The 25,208-nt window shown below is 37.4% G+C and overlaps 1 protein-coding gene across 1 annotated transcript; it reads left to right on the top strand.

Moving 5' to 3' along the window:
- The first annotated feature begins 61 nt into the window (after positions 1 to 61).
- grb7 (growth factor receptor bound protein 7) lies at positions 62 to 21,225 on the top strand. Its single transcript, XM_030163011.1, has 15 exons — positions 62 to 162; positions 3,791 to 3,976; positions 5,808 to 5,934; positions 11,947 to 12,103; positions 12,866 to 12,987; positions 13,671 to 13,745; positions 14,829 to 14,966; positions 15,914 to 16,024; positions 17,290 to 17,388; positions 17,633 to 17,719; positions 17,836 to 17,952; positions 18,306 to 18,363; positions 18,468 to 18,555; positions 19,733 to 19,826; positions 19,928 to 21,225. Exons 2-15 carry the CDS (start codon positions 3,816 to 3,818, stop codon positions 20,072 to 20,074), a joined length of 1,581 nt encoding a protein of 526 aa, XP_030018871.1. The 5' UTR covers positions 62 to 162; positions 3,791 to 3,815; the 3' UTR covers positions 20,075 to 21,225.
- Positions 21,226 to 25,208: the final 3,983 nt, after the last annotated feature.

Consider the following 25,208-nt stretch of genomic DNA (forward strand, 5'->3'; position numbering starts at 1 on the left):
CTCCTCGCGGCGGGACGCACTAAGCCCCGCCCAGCACGTTGTTCCAAATTTACTAGTGGGACTGTGTTCAGTTGGAGGACACACACCAATCTCAGCGAAGAGTCGGGATTAAAACGATGCCTGACAGCTGAGAAGCGTCCTGTGACGAGGCCCATTTTCCTGGTAGGTTTCTCCATTTTCCACACATGCAAATGAGCTGCTATCAGGTGAAAACAGGTGCAGGCTGGTTTGGAACCGCGAATGAGAAGAGAATATAAAGAGATTCAAGGGGGAAAAAAGTTAGCCTGCTTGGTTATTGTGACTGAATAATCTAATTAAAGTTTGAGCCTCATGTTCCTGAATGTCTGAGGGACTAAAGTTCATGTTTTCCAGGAATTACTAAAAGGTTAGTTTGTTCTGCCGGCCCTCATCAACATTTGTTTATTGAAATAATGAGAGAAACTCTATGGGAATGGTCTTATCTGGTGTGTTTTAATGGAGGCTTTCGCAGAAGTGGCCCACTATTATTTTAAAGGCCAAAAAAGCCACAATTAGGAAGTAAGTGCTCGTGGTCAAATAGCAGGTGATTTCCATTTGCACTAATAAGTTGAGGCACTTAATCACTGGCCTTAAGACAATTGGATGACCTGACCCTTTGGTCAGGTTTTTACATTTTATCACAGCTTAAGCAAATAATTAAATGTTCATTGTGTTTAAGTGTATGATTTTATAGTAAAGGAATGTGTCAAAATCTATCATTGCATTTAAAAGTCCTGAATTCAGTCTTTCTAAAGTAAAATTATCAGCAAAGTGTAGTTGAAAGTAGAAGTCTTCAGTATGGACAACTTAAGATATGATAAAAAATCTTAATATCAGTCAGTATTAATTATCACAAATGTCAAATATTTGTAGAAAATCATTGTGTTTCCAGTTTAAAAGGCAGATTTTTGGTTGAAGGTCAGATGTTTAAACAAAAACCTGAGCTAGAACATTCAGAATTAAACAGATAAAATGTTAGCCTCATTTCAAAACACACGAGTTAAATTAAGTAAAATGTTGGAACATTTTCAGTTTAACTTGACATTGTAAATAAAATACACCATAGAGACAAAAGTCTTATGATAATCACAGCTGCTGAGCTCTAAGGAAAATCATCACAGTATGACATATTCGATTATATCTGCTTTTAATCGATTAGCCCTATGTTAAAGTCTCAAAGGATTCATTAAGCAGAAGTGTATTCTTACCATACAATAGCATATTATTCAGTTTTATTTCACATACCAATAGATATTCAATGTTTTTTTTTTTTAAGTTTATTTGAGTATGCAACAAGACAATAATGCAACGGGTAGTTAGAAGTCATTGGGAAAAAAAAAAGTTCATCAGTGTGGAGGTAATTTTAGATAATTAACCACAGGGTACATTAGCAGTATAGTATGATATCATATCCTGTAAGCATATTTGTTTTTTGCACCTAATTTCAAGTGTATAAAGAAGCACAACATTGAAATACTTAAGAATAAGTAAGTGAAATTGTACATGAATGCAGTATTTGATAAGTACAATAACTCTTTACTTTCCAGATATTGTACCTCACACACCTGTTTACACACAGTTCTTTCAGACTTGATCCTCATGTTGAGAACAGATTTTAAGCACCAGGTTTGCATACTGGGTCTTTGTGTTTGCTGCTGTCCAAAAGAGATTATATTATCCATCTGCTGCGGTGTGCAGTGGGGAATAAAAGAAATATTCAGATTCGCTCTGCCAGACAGCCTTGCCTGCCTCTGCGCCTGATCAAAGAGGTGCGTCTGTGTCTCGAACTGCAGGCTGCCAGCAGTTCTCCTTGTTAACCTGCTGCCTGATCTGCATAGCAATAACAGGACAACACAACAGTGGATCTGGACACTGTTGAAACACAGCTCAATTTAGTGATGAGACAACTTCATCCTCGACATTTAACCAATAAATTGCATCTTTAAAAGGCACTGTCTGCATGCAGAAGCTTTAGTTTATTCTTTGCTGTCTCAAAAATGTCCTCCTGCCCTGTAATAGTTGCTGTGTTTCCCATAATTCTTTGGTTCAGGTATTAAAGGTTTGCTCTCAAATGAAATAAACCATCTGACAGCTAAAGCCTGTTCGTCATCATGGATTTGCTACAGTAAAATGTGTTGATTTCAGATGTATATTTTAATTTAACTTTGATTAAGGCATTGTGTTAAGTATTAGTTGCAAAGTTAATGCCATTTGCTTAATAGACATCAGACGAATCTCATCCTCATTTGAGATACAATAATGAAACTCAGGTGTTTTTTATTGTATTATCAAGAAAACCACAGCAAAAAGACATCAAACTACACCCATTCTTTTCCTTTCACCATTGTCTCCTTTGTTTGTGTCAGACCAGGGTTTAAACTGGAAAAAAATACATTATATCAAATGACAAAGAACCCAGGAGATGTTATGTAGTGTGCGGAAGTTCTGGTTCATATTTTACTTTGGATACAGGCCAGGTAAGTCTATTTTGAGTAACGAAAGTATGACTCAACTGTGTTGTTGTTGTGGCATTGTATGATCATGTGCTTTAATTAAATGTAGATAATTGAGCATGGATGTAATTATGACGACCGGTGATGTTTATGAACACAATAGTACAAAAACTGGTCTCTGTTGGGCTGTTTTTCAAGATGAACACATGATTTTTTTTTTTTTTTTTTACACTTGTCCTACTATCACAGTAGGATTAGGAATATTGTTTAAAAAGAGAAAATGTTTTTTTTTTCTGTTGGAGACAAACCACAGTTTTAGTTAACAGATCCTTATAGCCCTTGTATGTGCAGTATCAGTAAACATTACAAATTGAGGCACCTTTATTTGTTATAAAAAAAGGTAACTTTAAATAAAATAAAACAAATAAATGACTTCTTACATGATTGTTTTTTTTCAGAAGTTAATATATTACCATGAACAAATAGCGTTTTGAGTTGGTTGGGAGCAAAAAAGGAACCACTAATCTCATTCAATCTATTTTTTCCGTTTAGTCATGTTTCAAATTGTAGCCTGCATATTTCCAAAAATGTAGTTAATTTAATTCAACATTGCCCAGCCTGACCTATATTAATGTCAGAACAACTACAACAAAATAGGAGTTGTATTTAATAACTGACTTAGCCTTAAGACACCTAGAAATATTTTTATGGTAACTTCCAAATGATTTTTTTTCTTCACATCTACCCTTTTCTAAGTGATGTATCACCACTTATTATTTTATCCCCTTCATTTTTCAGTGAGAATCACTATTTTCCTATATTTATTACTACAGAAATGTTCATAAAAATTCAGAGTAAAAGATGATCACATCATATAACAGTAAAAATGGAAGCAACAGTGACTTTTTCTACAAAATATATCATTAACTTAACATAAAATCTAGTGTCTACTGTCTACATGGGTTTTATTAGTGACACAATGTTCCAGAAAATGAAGATGTTTCCATGTTCACTCTGGAACCTCTAAATATCCAAATGGGTCATATCTGATGCCAGTGAAAAACTGAGAAAGTGTATTTTACATGGAGTAGTGGCTATTAACAGTGGCGTGTTATTGTGGGATTTTGATTAGTTTTTTAAAAGTTCTATACATTTTCAATCAGTGCTTGTAGTCACCAGCGGTTGTTTAAATCTTTGACGGTGAATATCTTGATTTACACTGAATTTTGGAAAAGGTGACCTTTAAAACATTGTGTAGATGCTGTTATCGGTTTAATAATGATGATCAGTCATGATTTCTTTGTATGAATCTCCATCAGAATCCCATTGACCCCCTTTACTGACATGATGGAGGTGGCAGGCCACTGGTCCGAAGTGTTTGGGGGCTCTGAGTCGTCCGAGGGAACAGAGAATTTGCTGGGCAGCTCCACTCTGACCCTGGCTCCTCTGGTAGCTGATTCTCCCACTATTCGCCGCTCCCAGCCAATCCTAATCAACACAAACAGGTAGGACCGACGGGCTGAGTGGAACGTGCACATAAACACAGAAACCATTAGTCATTCTCAGCAGAAGCGGATTAGATAGCCTAATATACACACACACACACACACACACACACACACACACACGTATATGGTGGACATGAGTCAATAGAGTTTTGGAGGAGTTGGTGGATATTGAGTTAGTGACTCAACTATAAGTCATAAATCACATCACCTATTGTGTAGATGATTGACTGGTTCTTTTCAGACAGAGGTTATTATCTCAGATACTCCCTGAAGTGCTAAAACGGTGATGGTAGCATACACTAAATGGACTATTAAGCCCACAGTTGTAGGTTGGTTTCGTTTCCTTGTTTTTGTACTTGGCTGTAGTAAATTTTTTACCTTTGACCTAACAAATAACATGTTCTTTTGAGACCTATACTTCACACTACATACATTTAATATTAGTCAGTGGAGGGAGAAATATTTGTTGTCTATAGTTTTGCATAAAATACCTTATTTAGAATATTATCAGCAAAATGTACATAAAGTATGGAAAGTCAGAGTGGTCCTATGCAGTGTAGTATTGTCATTTATGATGGACTGGATTGATTTAGCCATGTACATGTTTAAGGTTTATCAATTGATCTACTTTACATACTGCTTGGTATACAGAAAAATACCTCTTCATTTTGCTTGAGGGTTCCTCTTGTTCTTAGTTGTAATGTAAAAAAAAATTATGCAAATGTCGCGGTTTCCCGGCACACATCAGTGAGGACGGGAACATTTACCTGGAAACGTAGTTCTTTTGTATTCGGATTGAGAAGGACAGTACACACCTAGAACTACAACTCCCATGAAGCATTGTTCCAACACCTGACGAATACGACAAGAGACAGTAATATAGCCTAGTTTTCTCCACTATTTTAGACATGATACTAGTGCAGCTCCTTCGGACTTGTGCTAGTGGATGCATATTTCTCTTCGCACAGAATGATTTTAGTAGCAAATGTGACGGAAATTGTCGCACTGTCAGGCCTGTATAGGACTGGACGATATATTGAATTTATTTGATTAATTGAGGTTTTGCCTGCTGAAATTGTGAAAACGGCCTAAATTGCAAAGTGAGTTATTCATCTGTACATTTTTACTTAACAAAGATTCAAAATACACTTGATGCAGCATGTTTGTTTCTTGTAACTTTTAATTGAGAACGTGTTTCTCCAGTTGTATATGATGTATAGTTTTACTAAACAAAGAGGCAAGTTTTGTCTTCAGTTCATGGAGCCAGAAAACAATTGATTAAAGCTATAAATCAACCAGAACACTGAGGAAAAACCCTGAGATTTCTTTTCCTGGCTGTATCTCTATCATTCTAGCAGGGTAATTTAATCTACAGCAATGCATCATATTATCTCGCATCATCACGTTTTTGTTGTGTTGCCTGTGTTTAGCTTTGTAACGATGGATTTTGTAGTGAATCAAGAGAGAATTTATTTAGTTTCAAGAAAGAGGAGACATTATCAACCTATGATCCAACACCATCATCCTCAAGTTATTCACCAGCACTCAAAATAAAAACATCAGAACTGAACTGAAAGGAAAAACAACTAAAGCTGTCAAAGACATTCCATTATATTACATTACAAAAGTGATATGAATAACAGAGTAAATGATAAAGTATCCTTAGATATCATTGTCTGAAAGCATAACATAATTCAGGTCAAATAAGATAAGCTTAGTGTCATCGATGACTGCTATTGGAGTTACTATTGCAGATGTATTCTGGGTCAGATGTCTGTTTTCTGACTTTCTGATTTTCTCTCTAATGAATTGAAATGGATTTTCGCAGGATCAAAGGTGTGGAGCCGCTGTCTTCCTCTGTTCCAGCTATACCCAACCCCTTTCCAGAGCTGTGCAGCCCCTCAAAGTCGCCCGTGCTCATTAGTTCACTTCCACCACCATCAAGTGACAAACATGTAAGTTCAAAGCCTGGTTTACAGGCAGCTGATTATGAAGTTTGCTCCCTCTTGTCTACAGCGTATGCAGAGGTTTAATAAAGGTTATCTGAAATGAAGCCACACACAGCCTCTAGATGTTTGGCCTCTATGATACTGGTTGTACAAGAAACATGAGGATTTTGTATGTCTTAAAGGAGAAGTAACATTTTCCTTTATAGGCTCTTGCAATGGTTATCCTCAGTCATCAGTGTATATTTACATGCACAGACCTTGTCAGTGAGTTGTACCTCCGTCCAATAAGATCATCCCACAGCGTCCATAGGTGGAACAATAAAAAATATAGGGACTCTTGTTATACAGCTCTCTCCACACTAATAAACCTGTCACCATCTAACTAACAGATCTAAACATAGGCTTTAGAGCAGTGTTTCTCAACTGGTGGGTCACAAACCTGTTTTCAGTGGGTCGTGGGCCGTTTCCTAGACAAAAAATAAGAAGAAACAAATCCTGTGCTGTGTTTTATTTTCTATGGAGCTGAGTGCCGCCCATTCACACTCCCCAACAGTAGGTGGCGGTAATGCTAATTAACACCATACTTTTTTTCAGCATAAAAGAAGACCCAAAAGTTTCTATTCAAATCATGGCAAAACTCAGGTATGACACCGACTACAGCAGATATGGTTTTACCTACACTGAGAACAAAAACCTAAGTGTGTTTAATGCTTGAATAAGTGACTGAATACACTTTAAATTTTTAACTGATTTCCATATTTAGCATCACCACCTGCTGGTCAGTTTGGTTTATCATTAAACTTGTCTTCTGTGTGATATTCTGTATTATCTCAGGTTCAAATCACACCATTTTTACCTCCGCCAAGGAGGTTATGTTTTTGCCAGGGTTTGTTTGTTTGTCTGTCTGTTGTTTGTCTGTCCGTTAGTGTGCAACATAACTCAAAAAGTTATGGACAGATTTGGATGAAATTTTCAGGGTTTGCTGGAAATGGGATAAGGAAGAAATGATTAAATTTTGGTGGTGATCGGGGGTGGGGGGGCCCATGGGGGGGGGGCACTGATCGTTAGTGTGCAACATAACTCAAAAAGTTATGGACAGATTTGGATGAAATTTTCAGGGTTTGTTGGAAATGGGATAAGGAAGAAATGATTAAATTTTGGTGGTGATTGGGGGTGGGGGGGCCCACAGGGGGGGGCCACTGATCAGCCTTGGCGGAGGTCTGCGCTCTCCGAGTGCTTCTAGTTATTAAATAAATTTGAGAAGTTTAACTTCTATCAGTTTGGGTCGCGGCTTATCATTGAGGGGTGACACTGGGTCCTGAAGCCAGACCATTTGAGAACCACTGTTTTAGAACATTCCCAAAGAGTTTTAGGAAGCTGTATGTGTGCTTATTTGTGTTTTTAGAATGTGACCGTTTCGGACAGTTTGGTTCCCAAAGACAAGTCAGAATCTTCACATATTTCAATGAAGTCACCACATGATTTGAATTCTCTGTATTTCACCTTCTGTCAAATTAGTCAGTAAAGTTTAAAGCACCAAACAAGTCAAATTCTGATATTATCTGATCTCTCCTCCTTTTGTTATACAGCAGATACTAAAAGTTTTGATCATTCATGAGCATTTCAGAGGCAGTGTTTTCACACTTCCATTTGCAAAAGCATGTAATCGTCTTGAGTTCTTGTTGTAATTGCATACACGTGTGAAAAGAATGGAATTTGTATATCTACAACCAATGATATGTAGTCTATAGTGTAACGTAGTGTTGTTTTTTTTGTTGGTTATTAACGATGTTATTTACTATAATCTACATTATATATATCTTATATCGATGTATATGACACTAACAATATTTTCCAGATTTATATTGACGTTTGACCTTTTTATATTTATGTTTGATTTTTCAGTAAAATATATTCAGGTCACACAGTTGATTAAAGAGTGGTCATGCTCTTGGAAGTTTGAAAGAAAAACACCAATCCTATTATGATTCTATTTCGACAACTGAAAGGTACATTTGGCGTACAGTGGAACCAAAATGTTTTGTGACAAGTTAACATGATAACTCTTCAATAAAGGGGAGAGAAAACACTGCCTTTGAAATGATCATGAGTTTTCGTACGTGCCATGATGAACACATGGTGTGCAATTTCTGATGAAAGGGTTCAAATCCCATGACCCATACTGCTTCATGGGTCATGGGATTTGTTTTCACTGTCATGGTTAATGAAGTCTAATGTAAGGTTTCATTCATGTTACATTTAGTGTTATTTAGTCATGTTATGCCACTTATTTTAATGTAAGCGTGAAAATAATGTTAAATGTTAACATTAGTGAACAGGTTATGATGTCACTGACAGGCAACCAAATCAGTGAGTGATTATGATAAAAAGACTGACAGATTTGAACAACAAAATAGACTGATCAGCCATAACATTACAACCACTGACAGCTTAAGAAGTAATTATGTTAGAAAAGTGCCTTTCAGTGGCTGGGATATATTAGGCAAAAAGTCAATATTTAGTCCTTGACATTTGTGTTGGTACTGACCACTGCAGATCAGAAACCCCCAGCAAGACCTGCAGTTCTGGAGATAATCTGGTCCAGTCCTTTGGCCATCTCAGTTAAGCCCTGGTCACTTGCCCATTCCAACACATCAGCTTTGGGGACTATTGCTATGTCAACACTAATATTTTTCTAAATGGGTTTTCTATAAATATGACTGTGCGACTTTAGTTTTACAAAATACAGGCTTTACTGTTTGATTTTACCTTAAGTGTTGGTTTGGGTTGTATTTCCCTACAACACTGGCTTTCATGACTGATGGCAAAGGCAAGGCAAATTTATTTGTATAGCACAATTCATACACAGGGGATTTCACCCTGCTTCACAAAAATGGAAAAGAGACAAGTTAAAACACAATTAAAACTTAAATAATAATCAATTAAAATTAGGTAAAACAGAAGAGTGCAGACAGAACCCTTTCATTTGTTCTATGCACAGTTGAACAGAGCCATTTTCAGCCTGGACTTAAACATCGTCAGAGTAGAGGCCTGTCTCACATCATCAGGAAGAAAGACTATTCCAGATTTTAGCTGCATGGAACTGAAATGCAGCTTCACCGTGTTTAGTCCTGACTCTGGGCACCAGCAGAAGGCCTGTCCCTGAGGTTCTCAGGGTCCGAGATGGTTCATATGGGACCAACATGTCACAGATGTACTTTGGTGCTAGACCATGGAGAGACTTATACACAAGCAGAGCTGTTTTAAAGTCTATTCTCTGAGCCACAGGAAGTCAGTGCAGAGACCTGAGCACAGGACTGATATGGTTGTACTTCCTGGTTGTAGTTGGGACCCGAGCAGCAGCATTCTGGATATACTGCAGCTGTCTTACTCCTCGTTTAGAGAGTCCAGTGAGAAGGCTGTTACAGTAGTCTAACCTGCTAGCGATAAATGCATGGATAAGTCTGGTTTAGACAGTAAACCTTTGATTCTGGCAATGTTTTTGAGATGGTAAAAGGCTGATGATGTTGTTGATTTAAGGTGGCTGTTAAAGTTTAGGTCTGAGTCCATTATTACCCCTAGATTTCTAATGATTTATTTCTTCTTGATCTCCTTTAGGTTATCTACTTAAAAACCTACAATATTAACATATTTGCATGTTCATTATACAAAGTAATACTAGATATTAGCAAATTGGACTCTAATGCCATTGTTTCCGATCTTTTTTCCTCTTCCCTTTTTACATTGATGCACACAAACTGGAATTTCTTCACACATTCACTTTGAAAAGTGTTAAAAATTTCTGTTTTTGATACTTTAAATGCCGTTTACATATGGACAAGAGGCCCAAACATAGAAAAAAATGTGTTTTGCAAAATATCCACATTAGTGTGATCAGTGGTATAAATGTTCACTCACTGCCTAATAAATCACACCCCCTGAAAGGTACCAGTGTTGTCATTGTGATGAGATAATCATCATTATTTCCACTTCACCTGTCAATGATCAGAGTGTTATAGCTGATCAGTGTCTACCATTAACCTGTTTATTTCACATGATTTAATGCTAAACTGTTAGATTTTATGGCTTTAACAGATTAAAAAACAATGGTTAGACTTGCTTTGACGTCATTTTTGTAGCTGCTTCAGGGTGAAACTAAATAAAGGACTAAAGAAAATAATCACTTCTTCGTCAGCATTAATCCCTTCACACCTGCCCAGATATTTAAGCTCTGACAGCATCAGCAAGTTTCGTAGTGCCTTAACATGTTTGCTAACAGTGTGAGGTGGGTTATTATTCTGACACTGACAGAAAAGCGGGTTTGTCGTGCCTGCGCTGGCTTATTTCCACTCACAAATGCTGCCAGAGTAAACATGTAATTACAACAACATGTCACAATCACCCTGTGGTGTTTGGTGTACAGTAATAGAACACAACAGGCAGACACTAACACAGTCATGATGTTCGGGTCATTTGTGTCGACCCGCTGCACTAAGATGATAGTGATTCTTCGACTTATAAGACTGTTACATATCAGGGTTTAACTGTAATTAGTGCTAATCTTGCATGCTAAAAATATGTTTGTAGCATGAAAATCAAAGTTGTTCCCTTCCAACTCTGTAATGAGACCTTCTATGAAGTTAAAGTCGACTGACCGGATATTAAACTGAGGTTATCACTCTAACAATACCCCCCCACTCCGACATATACGCCTCCTCAGTTCAGACATTGCCATTATTCGCCCTGACTGACGCCTGTGTTCACCCAACCGGCTTGTTGATCGACAGCCACAGGTTTCTTGTTGGGCAGGTTTGTTGACTTTGCGTTGAAGCGTGTTGTTAGATCCAGACATGGTGTCAGACATCATGCTCTGAGAAACACCCTGACCCTTGAATAACCTGCACCTAGTTCACCTCAGCAGTATCACAGACCTGCAGCTAGTCCTCATGCATGGCTGCATCTCCAATCAGATCATTTGCGAAAAGTTATAGGGAAGAATGAAAGCTCTGTATGCTCAAGATTTGGCTTTTTAAAGAGAAATTTAACACACAAAAGGAAAAAAAAACATGTTTAACATTTAGAAGATGTCAGAACTTTATCGTTGGGTTTCGTAACTTGTTAAATACAGGATGCCTGTGTCTGCCACTGACAGATTTTTGGCTGCATGTTTTGGCTCCTTTCCCTCGGAGTACAAGTACTGACGCAATGTCAAACCTGTGGTGAAATGATTGTTGTGCACTTAATCACCTGGTCACAGGCTTAGTGGAGACAGCCAAATAAAGCTACTTCATCCAACTTTCCAGGCTTTGTCAATCAAGAGACCAAACGGATCACTTCATCAGCATATGAAGGTGTTGCACAGGAAACCGCAATTGTAACATTAGGAAATATAAAATATAAAGTTTCTAGACTTGAATTTTTCACTGAAATGTTTGGGTTGTATTTAAAATTGTGCACCTCAACTGTTGGCAAGATTTCTACTTCCTAGAATCCATCCCTAGAAGAAGCTCTGCTATTGTCTTTCTTTTTTTGTTAATTCAAAGTTATTAAGAGATGAAATCAGCTCCTAGACTGGATATATGTGTTCAAAAAATGGATGTAAGAGTTTTGTCAATATTATTATTCAGACACAGAATCATTGTTTTTATCCTTGAATCATCTTGTTTTCATGCAAGATTTTATTGATGGGAGCAGGAGACTGAATTGGGGGGGGGGGGTTGTTTCTCAATAATATATGAATGCGTTTTCCATTGTGCATCTATATCCGGTCGTATCCTGTTTGGATGTGCATCTGTATTTTGCAATTATTTTCCTTTTCCATGGACATGAACTAGTCCTTAAATCTGTTGCAATGCACCTCTTCTGTTTTCTGCTTTTGTGCATAGTTTTTTTGTTAGAGACTAACATTTTGTAAATATTTGCAGAAATTCACATATTATAATAAAACTGTAGCATCTTGGTTATTCTTCAGTTTTATCCAACATGAGCTACCCATTAATGGAGCCTTCGTCATATCAGTTAATTAAGGTGTATGGAGAGGACAGCCACAGCAGGTCTGTGTGGGTTTCTCCAGAGGCCACAGCCAGAGAGGTGTGTCAAATGTTGGTCCAGACGGCCCACTGCAGCGACCAGGAAAACTGGGCTCTTCTTGAAGTCCATCCAGCTCTGGGACTGGGTAATAATATGCCTTAAAATGATTCTCTTATTCATTTTATTTATGTAAATAATATGATGCATGAGTGTGTGGATGCAACTTTGCTTGTCAAAGAGATTCTTAACCTCAGTGAGTTTTTCCAGATTAACCATAAAGACCCAAACATCCACTGGTGACCAAAATCATTAATTGATCTAAAGTGTCTAATACATCTTAATCCATTAATCCTATCAATATATGTAAATAATTGGTGTAAAATGCAGTTTGTTGTCTTTTCATGGTCATCAGATATGACCCATTTGGACGTTCAGAGGCTCCGTAGTGAACGTGGAAACACAGTCATCTTCTACAACATTGATTCACCAGTAAAACCCATGGAGTTTAATGACAGTGGATGGACACACTTGTTTTTATGTTCAGTTATTGATATCTTTGCTAAAAATATGACTTTTTCTTCAGTTTTCTCTGTTTTGATATAATAACCTTCCAATTTACCCAGACTTTTCATGAATATCTAAATTAGATGTAGGAAATTACAGAAAAATCTATGATTAACAGCGAAAAATGCAAAATGCAGAGAATGGTATTATAGTAAATGGTAGTAAATCACTTAAGAAAGGTTAAATAGAGAGAGTAATTCATTTGAGAGCTGCCACAAAAGTAGGGCTGGGTCTTTATGGGTTAAATTATGCTTAAATGAAATAATATTAAAAAGGTTCAGAAGATTTAATCTCAATCGGTTTATAAAATGGTGGTAGTTCACTCACTCTCCTTTCTCCCCAGAGAGGTGTCTGGAGGATCATGAAGTGGTGCTGGAGGTGCAGTCCTCCTGGTCCCTCAAAGGTGACACAAAGCTGGTTTTCTGCAAAAATTACGCCAAATATGAGTTCTTCAGAAAACCAATGGTATGTAGCCACCTCTGTGATCCAAATGAACATGCAATCATTCTATAACTCCACTCTCAATGTTTTCAAAGAAGAGGCTGAGCTTAGTGATTCCTAATGATTGACAGGTTGCGTGCTGGTGCAAACACACTTATTTAATGCTTTGTTTTTTGTTTTTGTTTGTTTTTGCATGAGCCACTCAAGGCTCATCTGTCATGTGCTGCTAAACTCCTGTGACACTTCACAATGAAACCTCCCACTGACTCGCCCTACTGTGGTTTCTGTAAAGTATGCCCACACTGCCTCCAGAAGGCAACAAAGTAAACTTCATAATGGATTTGCTGCTGAACAAACATCTACAACTTGTACATGTAAAACTGACTCATGCAAAAAATACACAGCGCAAACACCTTCATCCCTTCTGAGACACTTGGAAATAAGACATTCTTTGTGCAAACGTTGTTAAATTTGCATGAGGGATTGTCTCACCTGCGAACCTATTTCATTGCCTCTAATATATCAGGAGTGTAATTTATTTTATAGTCAAGACTGTCAGGCCCAGAAGCTAAATTCTCTGATCAGTCCGATGATGAAACAATTGGAGAGCTGGTTTCTACAGACAGGACTACTTTGTCTTGTAAATGAGCCTTTTCCTCCTCAGAGAACTGTACAGACAACTTTCTCCTCATTTTTTTTTTTCTCAGCTGTTCTTCCCAGAGTCCATGATCTCTGACAGCGCAGACGTCAACAAGGGCTTGACATCATCTGAACTTATTCAGGTAAACTCTGACCCCAGACACTCAGTCACTTGTGAATGTGAGAGTGAATGAATAATGAATCGGTAATGTAAAGCACTTTGGGTGCCTTGAAAAGTGCTATATAAAATAACTAACAAATTAATCATTAGTGATAGCAACTTATAATAAATAAACTAACAAAAGACTGGACTTAGTTGATTCACAAATAGGCTTTTGTTGATATGATACTAACAACAACTTAATTAAATTACTAAATTAATACTTAGTACAGTGATACTCCTTCACAGTGTTGGCTCAATAAAATCACTGTTCTATCAAATTCATTTGTAATCCATATTAATATCTCTCAGAATAATAGCTGCTCTTAATTTCTTTTTGAATATAGTCATAAATACTATTGCAATACATATATTTTGTCTTTATGATTAATTTGTTTACATTGTCATCTACACTTACAACATGCTGTAGAGGTTATTATTTAATTTACTCAAGGTTGAAGTTTTTCCTCATCTTTGTAATTATTTTCAATGTTCTACCTCTAAATTTCTGAAAATTGTCACATTTTGACCATAAATAATCATTTTAAACCACAAGAAACTGAGTCAGGAAGAAAACCAGCCTTTAAACTTAAAATAAATATTCATTTGACATATATCATGATAATAGTTGACAGTAACCGACTGCTGTAGGTGTGATGTATTCCAATGCTTTTGTCCATATTGTGTGAACATGTAGGATAGAATGGAAAACAAGATCTTCTTAAAGTGCAATATTTTTTATTTTTCTTAGCTTGGATTTAATTTGTATGCCAATTGATTATCTTAATTGATTTCCATTTATTTCCCTTTTTTATTTTTAATTAGATTTTTGTTTCTCCCTGTCTGTGTTTTTTGCATCATGGACACTTGAACTATACATTAATATCCATTCTAACATAGTATGACTAGGCTTGGGAACAAGTGAGATTCAGTCACACAACAATAATGGTTATTGTGCAGCATCTTTTTAGAATGTGTACAGCTAAAAGGAAGGCTTGTTTAAAATCAGATTATCACTATGAAAACAAGTGGGAAAAAAATTAAGATATATTCTGTTATTTCCCAGAATCTGCTAAAGTCTGGAACGTGTCCAGAGATCCAAGGTTTCCTACATGTCAAAGAACCCAGTCGTAAGGCTTGGAAAAAGGTCTACTTCTTTCTCCGGCGTTCCGGCCTCTACTGCTCCACCAAGGGCTCGTCCAAGGTCAGCATTTTACAACCCTTATGACAAATAATCTCACTACATACTTGCTGTAAAAAACGAAATGAAAGAGTTAAGCATCATGCCAAGAAAACAGGAAAATGACACTTTTATGTGTTCTCTTAATAACCCTGTGTATGTTCTATCATAAACCTCTGTGTTCTCTCAACCCTCTGGTGTCCCACCCAGAGAGCCCCTTCCTAACCACCAAGTGTGCGTAATAGGCACAATCATGGAATAATGTCAAAAAAATCTTTCATACAGTTTGTCTTTAACTCAACTTGAGCCATAAATAAAAAAATGCCAAGTATTAATTTTCATGTTTTTAACCTTTTAGATTACATGTTTATAATGTAAACAAACCATATTTTTTTGCTGCAAAAAACACAAAACAAAAACAATTTTAAATGTACTTTTAAAAGTGAGATTAGTTACACACACCCACACCTACATAAACACACCCTCTCAGAGCGTTGATGAAGAGGGGAGCAGGGAACAGTACGCTACCATCTATTGGAGAAAAAAAACATGCAATTTCTCCTTGTTCCAAATATGGCAAAAATGATGTCACAGGGTAAAAAATGTTTAATGTGAAAATTTCTCAAATGAAGCCCAAATATCAGTAAAAGCATGATTTATGCCTTAATGGCTTATGGATCTAAAACAGTGGTTATAATGGGAGTATATGTGCATTTTTGGGACACTTGGAGGCAGGTGGTAGTGTTATATTTTCTATTGTTTACAACATGCACATTTTAGTTGGTGGCCAGAATTCTGAAAATCATGCAGAGATGGGAAACTTTTGAATTCTAATTTAATACAAATTGTGAAAAATTTTATGAACTTTCATAACATGAAGTGCAAAGTATGTATAATCTGCTCATCTGGATACCGGAGGGTTAATAATCGAGTGTGTGTTCTCTCAATAACCCTGTGTGTTTCGGGACTAGGAGCCTCGCCATCTGCAGTATGTGGCCGATGTGAAAGATCTAAACGTTTACACGGTGGTGAACAGTCGTAAACTGTATGGAGCACCTGCCGACTTCACCTTCTGTATCAAGGTAAACACTTGCTCTGGGCTCGATGGGATTAGTGAGAAAAATGTTCTTAGACCAGACAGAACATTGAGAAGGAGAGTATTTGACCCGAGGCTTTGTCGTTTCTGTATCTTTGGTGGTCAAAACACCCACCTTCAGCATTCATGTCATTCTTGTGATTGTGGATTATTGAGTCAATACTGATGACAGGAACCACAGCAGAAGAAAAAAAGCCTTGTATTACTTGACATGTTGCCAAGAGGTGACTCCAGCACCAGGACAGCTGACAAACACTTAGTAAATCATAGACTTTCTATAGCAGGGCACTTGCATCACTCTAAAAACAGCTTTCTCAAGTGGTGGGTCATGGACTCCTTCTGAATGCATCCCAGAGTGTGTGTTTAATAAAAAATGTATAAAAAAAAAAAATCTATTTTACTTTCTTGCCTAACTGATATCAACATTTAATCGAGACTGATGTGCATGGAACACCTGCAGTAGGATGACAGTTGCCATAGCAACAGCAACATTTTATTGAAAGGTAGCCATTAAAGTTTATCTTGACGTTTGTGTGACGATGAAGCACGAATACGACCAAGAGTGGGTTAAAAATGGATTAAGGTTTGCTGATTTTATAAAGGGATTGAAACCCAGAGACCATGAAGCCATCAAAACAGAAATGTTTAGATTCGTAACAGCTTCTGCACAAAGGTCATTATGACAATGTAAATGTGCTCACCAGACTATACTGGAAAAATAGATTTGCTTGTTTTCAATTCTGTGAAACTGGGTCATGATGCAACAACCATGGAAAAAGGAAACAACTCAAAAACCACTCTCTAAGCAGTAATTTCTTTTTAATTTATTGTCACGTGTTAAAGATTTTTTTTCCCATTATGGTTAGTGACATACTGTATCTAAGTCATTTCTAATGGATTGACTGCAAGCAATGTAAATATTAACATCAAGAGGTAGAGATATACCAAATGAAATGAAACTATATTCAATTACTTTAAAAGTGTGTATTTATCTGAATGTTAAGCACATATGTTTCCAAAATGTGTAACATAATCCTTTTTTTTTAAAATATATTTTAAAGCAGAAGTGTTGTAGATTACATCTGTAATGCATTTAAATAGTAATGTTTATGTCAGAATGTGTTTGTTCTCAAATCTAAGCACATATTATGTTTGTCCATGATCCTGCTGATAGACTTTGTATAAAATATCAGAACAATAGTGGTTGACAGTAACGTGGTTTGTCTGTATTCTGTCTGTGTGCTTCTGCAGCCTTCCAGAAATCCTGTGCGCACTCAAGACCTAAAGATCCTATGTGCTGAGAATGAACAGACACGGACATGTTGGACATCATCGTTCAGATTGTTCAAGGTTTCACAACAGTTAAATCTAACAATAAAAGAACGCTTCTCTTTCTATCATTCTTTATAAACCTAATTAAATATAAAACACTGTAAGCATATTGTGAGCTGATAACTAATCACTGTTTGGCAAACAGAGCTGGATACAGGCTCCAAATATCTCTGAAAGTAAAACTGACAAGATATCTGCTCTACTAAACTGTAGGCAAACAAATGAGCTGTTTATTTTGTGTGTTTGTGTTATGCATGATCAGCATGGCAAACAGCTCCAGTGTAACTACCAGTTATCCAAGCTGGCCCCACGAAGCCTCGAAAGACCCACCAACTCCACAGATGGCAAAGTGAGCTCATTGCACACTATGTACAACAGCATGCAGAGGGGGGGGGAAATAATTTGCACCTCGTGTTACATTTGTGCAGAGCTGTATTCTCAGTGTGGTTCTGTTGCTTTGTGTAGTCAAAATCAGAGGCGAGCCTGGTGGCCATGGACTTCTCAGGGAAGGCTGGAGGACGGGTCATCCAGAATCCCACAGAGGCCCAGAGTGCAGAGAGGGAGGAGGGACAAGCCTGGAGGGTGAGGACACACCAATGAATGGAGGGAGGGGGAGACACAGAGGAGGGTCAGGCATAGCTGACGGGTAACAAGGGAGAGATGAAGGTGAGCAGTAAAAAAGAGAGATGAGAGGAGGGGAAGGGGAGGGGAGGACTGTAATCAAGCGTGGCCAGACCCTCCGTCTAGCCAAGCTTAAAGAGCACTGTTATATAAGATTATAGACAGTGTGGATCAGGGAGGGAGGGAGGGGATGACTGCACTAGGGGAGGACAGGACAACTGAGGGAGGACACAGATACAGAGACATGTTTAAAAAAAAAAAAAAAAGTCTCACCCTTTTCCTGACCTTTTCCTGCTTTTTTTCCTCTGTTGCAGAGGAGAGAAGCCCTGAGGTGCAGTTTGCCCAACTTGAGCTCTGGCACAAGACCTTCCTGTAAGTCAGCATCAGGGCCCTCGTCCACATCGTGTCTGGTATTAGAACAATGATTGTAGTGCTTTCTCACTTGCTCCTGCTTCTTTCTTCATGTTTGTTTCTAGCAATTCACAAGACCCAGCAATGGTTTCATGGTGGTGTTTCCAGAAAGGACGCACAGAGACTGATAGAGAAACAGGGGCTTGTAGATGGGTGAGTGGAGGGTTTTTTTTGTTTGTTTTTTTTGGGGGGTTTGTTTTATTTTTTTTTTACAGATTTTTTTTTTTTTTATTTTCTAACTTGGCTTGTCCAGCATCATAACAGCAGAATGGTAGTCTGGCTACCTTTTGGTGCAGAATTTTTAATTGGTTCTTCACATGTGTTAAAGAAGTTATATGTAGTATTAATATTCCAAACTATCAACAGTAGGAAGTCAGGAACCAATACACACTTAAGACTACCAAATCACCAGTGAATCAACATCATCTCTCCACAGACTGTATCACTGAATAAAGTAGAAGGCTCACAGTTGGTTCAAATAACACTGTGTCTTATAATCTTCACATACTTGATCAGATGGTAGTTTACATTACAGCTCTGTTAACTTAGCAGTAAAACCACAAATCACCTCAGTTTTCTGTTCGGTTTGTGTTGTCAATACCTGCACTTAAAGATACGTTTGGAATTGACAAAAAGAAGGTCAGAACTGTCACAGTTTAGTCTGAACCGTGGATTAACAAATAGTGAATTCAGCAAAGATAATAACGTCATTTAATAACTCTACTTTCTTAAGATTCATAATCAAACTAGGTTCATATCTGTACCATTAAATATATTAGCAGACCTCTTTATTCTAAACACTCCTGATAATTTTAGGTATTTAATGTTTGAAAGTAGAAATACTACAAATGGCCCCTTTAAAGAATTAGTTCAGCATTTTTCCCTCTTTCCTAGTAAACTTATTGTATACTTACTGTATTTAAAATGCTCAGAGTTGGAGTTTGGGTTATAAAGGCACATGGGAAGTCAGAAAAAATGTAAAGCTCTAATAAGAAACCATTAGTAAATACCTACCAATGTTGTTCTCTATCTATCGATTGATCTGCAGAAATCCTGGGTTTGTAGAAAAACCAGTGGAGATTCAAGAAATATGGTTTAGAGATGGAGACAAGCAGGTACTGGAGGATCTGGTACCTGCTTGTCTCTGCTTTTAAACCTTATGTTAAAGTAAGATAATCTAAGATGATGACCCCCGCCCCAATTTACAGAATTATTTACTGATAAAATGCTTGTAAATGATCAGTGTATTTTTCATTAAGGACTTGTTTTTTTCCATGTATAGATGTAGAGAAGTAATATTTTATCATCTAATTTGAGTGTGTGTTTGTAGGATGTTCCTCATCCGTGACAGTCAGCAGCATGCACAGTGCTTCGTCCTTTCACTGTGTTACAAACTGAAGACTAAACATTACCTGGTTATCCCTGTGAGTTGTCTCCATGCTTATAAACATCCTCATTGATAATTTTGTCTGTAATTTCATGCATGTTGTGTTAAGCACTATTGTAATTGTCATCATCGTTACAGTGTGAGGAGGGAGGCAGAAAGTACTACACCATGGACGATGGTTTGACACTCTTCGTAGACCTTCTGCAACTGGTGGAGTTTCACCAAATCAACAAGGGCATCCTTCCTGTCTGCCTCAAACACCCTTGCGTCTGTGTAGCATTATGAACACGTCCTCAGTATGGTCCTTCCCTGGCCGGGATCTGTCATCAGGACTTCTACAGACTGAACCCTGTGCATAGTCATGCAATTGCATTGAGGTATATTTATCAATCTGACGCAGTATGTGCTTTTATGTAACAGAACTCACCAGTCACCAAAGTATCCATTCAGTAAAACAGTGGAGTCTGTGTTATAATGTTATCTGTTCATTTGGTTTATTTAATGGACCCACAGGGAGTGTGCCTCAAAGCAGACATGAGCACATTGTCTGAAAACCTCAGCCCACCTCTGTGTTGTGTTTTTAATTATTTTTGACTAACTGCACTGCTCCAGTCAGTGGTTGGTTTTAATTTTTTAATTACATTGAATTGCAGTCTCCTTGGAGACTGCTTAATTAGCCATGTTGGACAGACTTTTAGCACTTTAGGGATCTTGATACAAAAGCATTGTTAATATGCACTTGGATTCCTATCCATACGGCCATGGACTGCAGTGAAATCAAGGGGGAACTGTCAGCCAAGAACCAGATAGTTGTGGCCACCAGAGGGCACTCTGCAGTCATCACACGGGAGTGTGGAAGCTGGCAGTGGGATGGCATTGAGACTTCTACAGGGACACATGTTTTTCAATAGCATCATATGTAAAGGACATACACTTCACATTGATATTAAAGTTAATGTATGATGAAAATACCCCAGGTTGCATTCATGTAGCATGTAACGGTTTTACAGACTCGTATGTTTGTAGCTAATGTTTTTGTAACAGTCAAACCTTAAATGTAAGTTAATTCAACATCTAAATTGTAAGACCACAAGCACTCTTTCATTGCTGTATTTGCACAATGATGGTGATGTTGAACAGTTTTTTTTGTCTTAATCTTCATTTTGATGTCTAAGTATTCAAATATAACATCAGCAACTTTTATGAGGGTACATGAAAACTTGTTGTAGGGGGTATAACATGTTTTCTTACAGGCTACCTTGACTGTTTTGCACTTTTAATGAAATTCCATACACTGTATATTATCATTATTCATGCTGTCCAAAAGGACTGTTATCAGTTTCCTCCTGTTTTTTATATTGAAATGGGTTTATGTGCCTTGTATTTTGTGCTTTGATTGGATTTACCTGTTTTATACATTGAATAAATGATTTCACATGAAACACTTTTCTAAATATGAGATGACTTTTGTGTAAAGAAAAAAAAAAACAATGCTTGCTATCCAACTATGCCATTCAAGTCAAAATGATGAAGCTATCATCAGACCACAACTAGACAGACTGAAAAAGCCTGGACTGAATTCTGACTAAGCCCTTGGTGGAGCGACATAAAAGGCTGCCTCAAGGTTATGTAGTCCTGGCAGTCTGCACCCATCCAGAGCAGCGCAGATCACAGATTCACTGCTGGATGGCTCAGAGCTCTGCACTGTGGCTTGAGAAGCTAAAGAGCTGATTTCTCTAGTGACCTACTCTGTCTCGAAGTGTAGGCACATATGTGTCCCAGTGTGTAGTTAAATACCAGTGTGCGCTGCTAACCCTTCTTCCCCACTGCAGCCCTCCATGGAGGGGTTGCTATGGCAACAAATTTTTCTCTGTTGGCCTAGATGGGCAGGTAAATTATGGGGTAAAAAAAGACAGAATAGAGGTGGGTCACGGAGGCTTCACAGAGAGCTCGTAAATGTGCAAAGTAATTATGGTCACTGATTTTATTTTCTCGAGGTGTGGAGCTCTACAAATGTGGCCCTCCTCTGAGCAAATGACAGCCCATTAATTCAACGTTTAAGAAAACAGCTCAAAATAAAAGTCCCAATAATGGATAATGTCAATATTTTATTTTAATTTATTTTTAGTTTAGTCTGTAAGGCTTTGATTTTATATCTAAAATGCTTGTCCATGATACATGTGTGTTGTGACTGTCTTAAAACTTAACTGTATGTAGCCTTTAGTTATCAAATGGGAAGTCAAAAAGACCAGTTCTATTTTTTATTAAACCCCTGAGATATGGAGGCTATGAGAGGTAAAAACACTTCATGATGCACAATATTTCACAATCAACATGACATTTCACAACACAGACATGTCACAAAACACTGAATTTACCTGGGTGCTGTCCCATATTTTCCATAATCTCCATGGTTCTGTTTGAAATGGCATTCTACATACAGGGTGGGGAAGCAAAATTTACAATGAACATTTAGTTGTTTTTTCTCAGCAGGCACTACGTCAATTGTTTTGAAACCAAACATATATTGATGTCATAATCATACCTAACACTATTATCCATACCTTTTCAGAAACTTTTGCCCGTATGAGTAATCAGGAAAGCAAACGTCAAAGAGTGTGTGATTTGCTGAATGCACTCATCACACCAAAGGAGATTTCAAAAATAGTTGGTGTGTCCATAAAGACTGTTTATAATGTAACGAAGAGAATGACTATGAGCAAGACTATTACGAGAAAGTCTGGAAGTGGAGGAAGCAACAAAAAACGTACCAAAGCTTTTATTAAAGCTCTCAAATCCAAAATCCTAAAGGATCCAACCAAATCCATCCAGATACCAGGTATTGCCATGGCTTAAAGCAAACTACCCAGAAGGAAATTATGTATGGACACAGGATGGTGCTCCAGACCACACAGCTAGAAAAATACAAGATTTCTGCAAGTCCAAGTTTAGCAATTTTTGGGAATCATGTTTATGGCCACCTTCTAGCCCAGACCTAAACCCTCTGGATTAGGCTATTTGGGGTGTTTTAGAACATGCCACCAATAGAACATCACACAGCAATGTCGACTTTCTTAAAGATACTATTAAAGAAGAATGGGAGAAGTTGTTACCTGAATATTTGAGGAACACTTGCACAAGTTTCAGGAAGCGTGTGAAGGCAGTTATTGAGAAAGAAGGAGGACACATAGAATAAAAACATTTTCTATTATGTCAGTTTTCTTGTGGCAAATAAATTCTCATGACTTTCAATAAACTAATTGGTCATACACTGTCTTTCAATCCCTGCCTCAAAATATTGTAAATTTCGCTTCCCCACCCTGTACATCCAATGTAATTATTATGACCAGTGCCAAATGGAAAATTTGCAGTATGCAATAGAAACTTCAGTGTTTTTTTGACAACAGCTCTCTGTCCAGGATAGTGGATATCCTGCTCTGCTGCTATGCACTGACATTGCACTGGAACAAAATATTAGGTTTCAGTTTTTATCAATGTAAGCTGTTTGAAGTTGCAAAGAGATTAGAGGAAGATGAAACTGTAGTGCCTTTTGAGAACCTCTTTCAGTCTCTGTCGCTGTGTGATTCAGTTGCAGTGTTCAATAAGCTTTCAGTTCTTGTCAACATAAGTGCTTTGACATTTCACTCAAGCTATTTTTGTGATATACTGCATCCCACAATGCTTTATACTCATTCTCTTCTTGTCTGATGGCTGGTCACAATTAATGTATTACTGCCTTCTGCTCTGCTGGAGTTTGGGCCAGAGTTCAGTGTTTACACACATTAATATGTAATGTGTTGAGGAAGAAAATTTGTGATTTGTGAATGCAGACGGCACCCTTATTGTTTGAGAGCACAGACGGCACCCTTTTGTTTCATGTCCCCTGTTGAGCTAACCTCTTTAGCATTAACCAGTGATGTTTTGACTATATGTTAAGATGCCTCCACCAGGTCTGAGAGACTTACCCTCCTTTCCCTTGGTGTGAAACCCCCTTCCTGGAGTCCGAACCCCCCCCCCCCCCCCTTTTCCCCTGAATGTAAATTCTCTTGTCTCTTTCCTAAAGTACAACCCCCTTTTTCTTTATTACTTTGTTTGTCTTTTGTTTTCTAATGACTGCTTTGAAGTAACTGTATAAATACCATCTGAAAACATAGATTCGGGGTCAGACTACTGAAACAGACTCTGTCTGCATCGGTACTCTCACCGTGCTCCAGAACACTAAATAAAGCTACACTCATCGCAGCAAACTTTGAACCACATTTTGTGATTTTTCTTCAACAGTGTCATTTAAATGATATATCATATTAGATATGCCAGGAAATTAGACAACATATCTGTGTGCTGCCTTACAGAGGATTAAGTACAAAAATCTGCCAAAGTGTAATTTACTGTGATATGTTTTCATAGAAATGATTATTTGCAGCTAAAAGCATACGCTATGCAGTTTGAGCCATACAACCAACACTTGCAAATCATAAGAGCACTTTCATTTTTTGAAGATGCTTTCACATTATTCCAGCCCTTAAGCAAATAATTAATTGCATAATAAAATGAAAACCTTTGAATGTCTACCAGCAGCTGACAGGTAATTGTTTTCAGTTACTTGTTATATACCTATGTAGTACACCACATTCAATTTCATACACTGTACTAATAACAAATTAGCATTTGGTATGCAAGTTATAGGCTAATTATGCGGTATTTGGTATCCAGTATGTGTCTGAATACAGCCAATGTGTTTTCTGACATGATGTATTTTGTCCGTCCGAGCTACCGCACTGAATAAATGCTAGGCCTTGTAACCAATGTTTAGCATATTCTGGAAAAAAGAAAAAAAAGAAGAAAAAAAATCAGGAAGCCAAAAATGTCAGTCGCAAAAGAAGCTCAGAAAGCGTGGGGAAAAAAATGGAGAAAGGAGTTTACTTGGTTAGTGTGAGAGGAAACATGGGACAAGTGAAGCTAGCATCCGTGGCTAAAGGTAGCTAGCCGTTTAATCTCACTAATTGATGCTGTTAGCATCCTCCATGGTCTGCATAGGAGTTTTCATATATTTAGTTGGTCATGATTAATAGAATAGAATTACTTTTAATGTTTTATTACAACACACACGTTTTCAGCTATTGGTTTCACAGTGATAATGACAGAAATGAAAGTTACATTAACTTGAGACCCTGCAATATATTTTTGTCCTCTGTGGGGTACAAGAGTTCCACAGCTTTACTTAATAATAATAATAATAATAATAATAATAATAATAATAATAATAATAATAATAATAATAATAATAATAATAAAATGTATCTGAATAGACTGTTGCATGCTGTTTCCAATGTAAAAAGCCAAAACTTTTACTTTCCTAGATCTCGGGAGGATGTAATAAATGTAAACACCTATTTGTTTGTAAGGCTACAGGACTGAG

This window comes from Sphaeramia orbicularis, chromosome 19 (genome assembly GCF_902148855.1).
Source record: "Sphaeramia orbicularis chromosome 19, fSphaOr1.1, whole genome shotgun sequence".
Classification (NCBI taxonomy): domain Eukaryota; kingdom Metazoa; phylum Chordata; class Actinopteri; order Kurtiformes; family Apogonidae; genus Sphaeramia; species Sphaeramia orbicularis.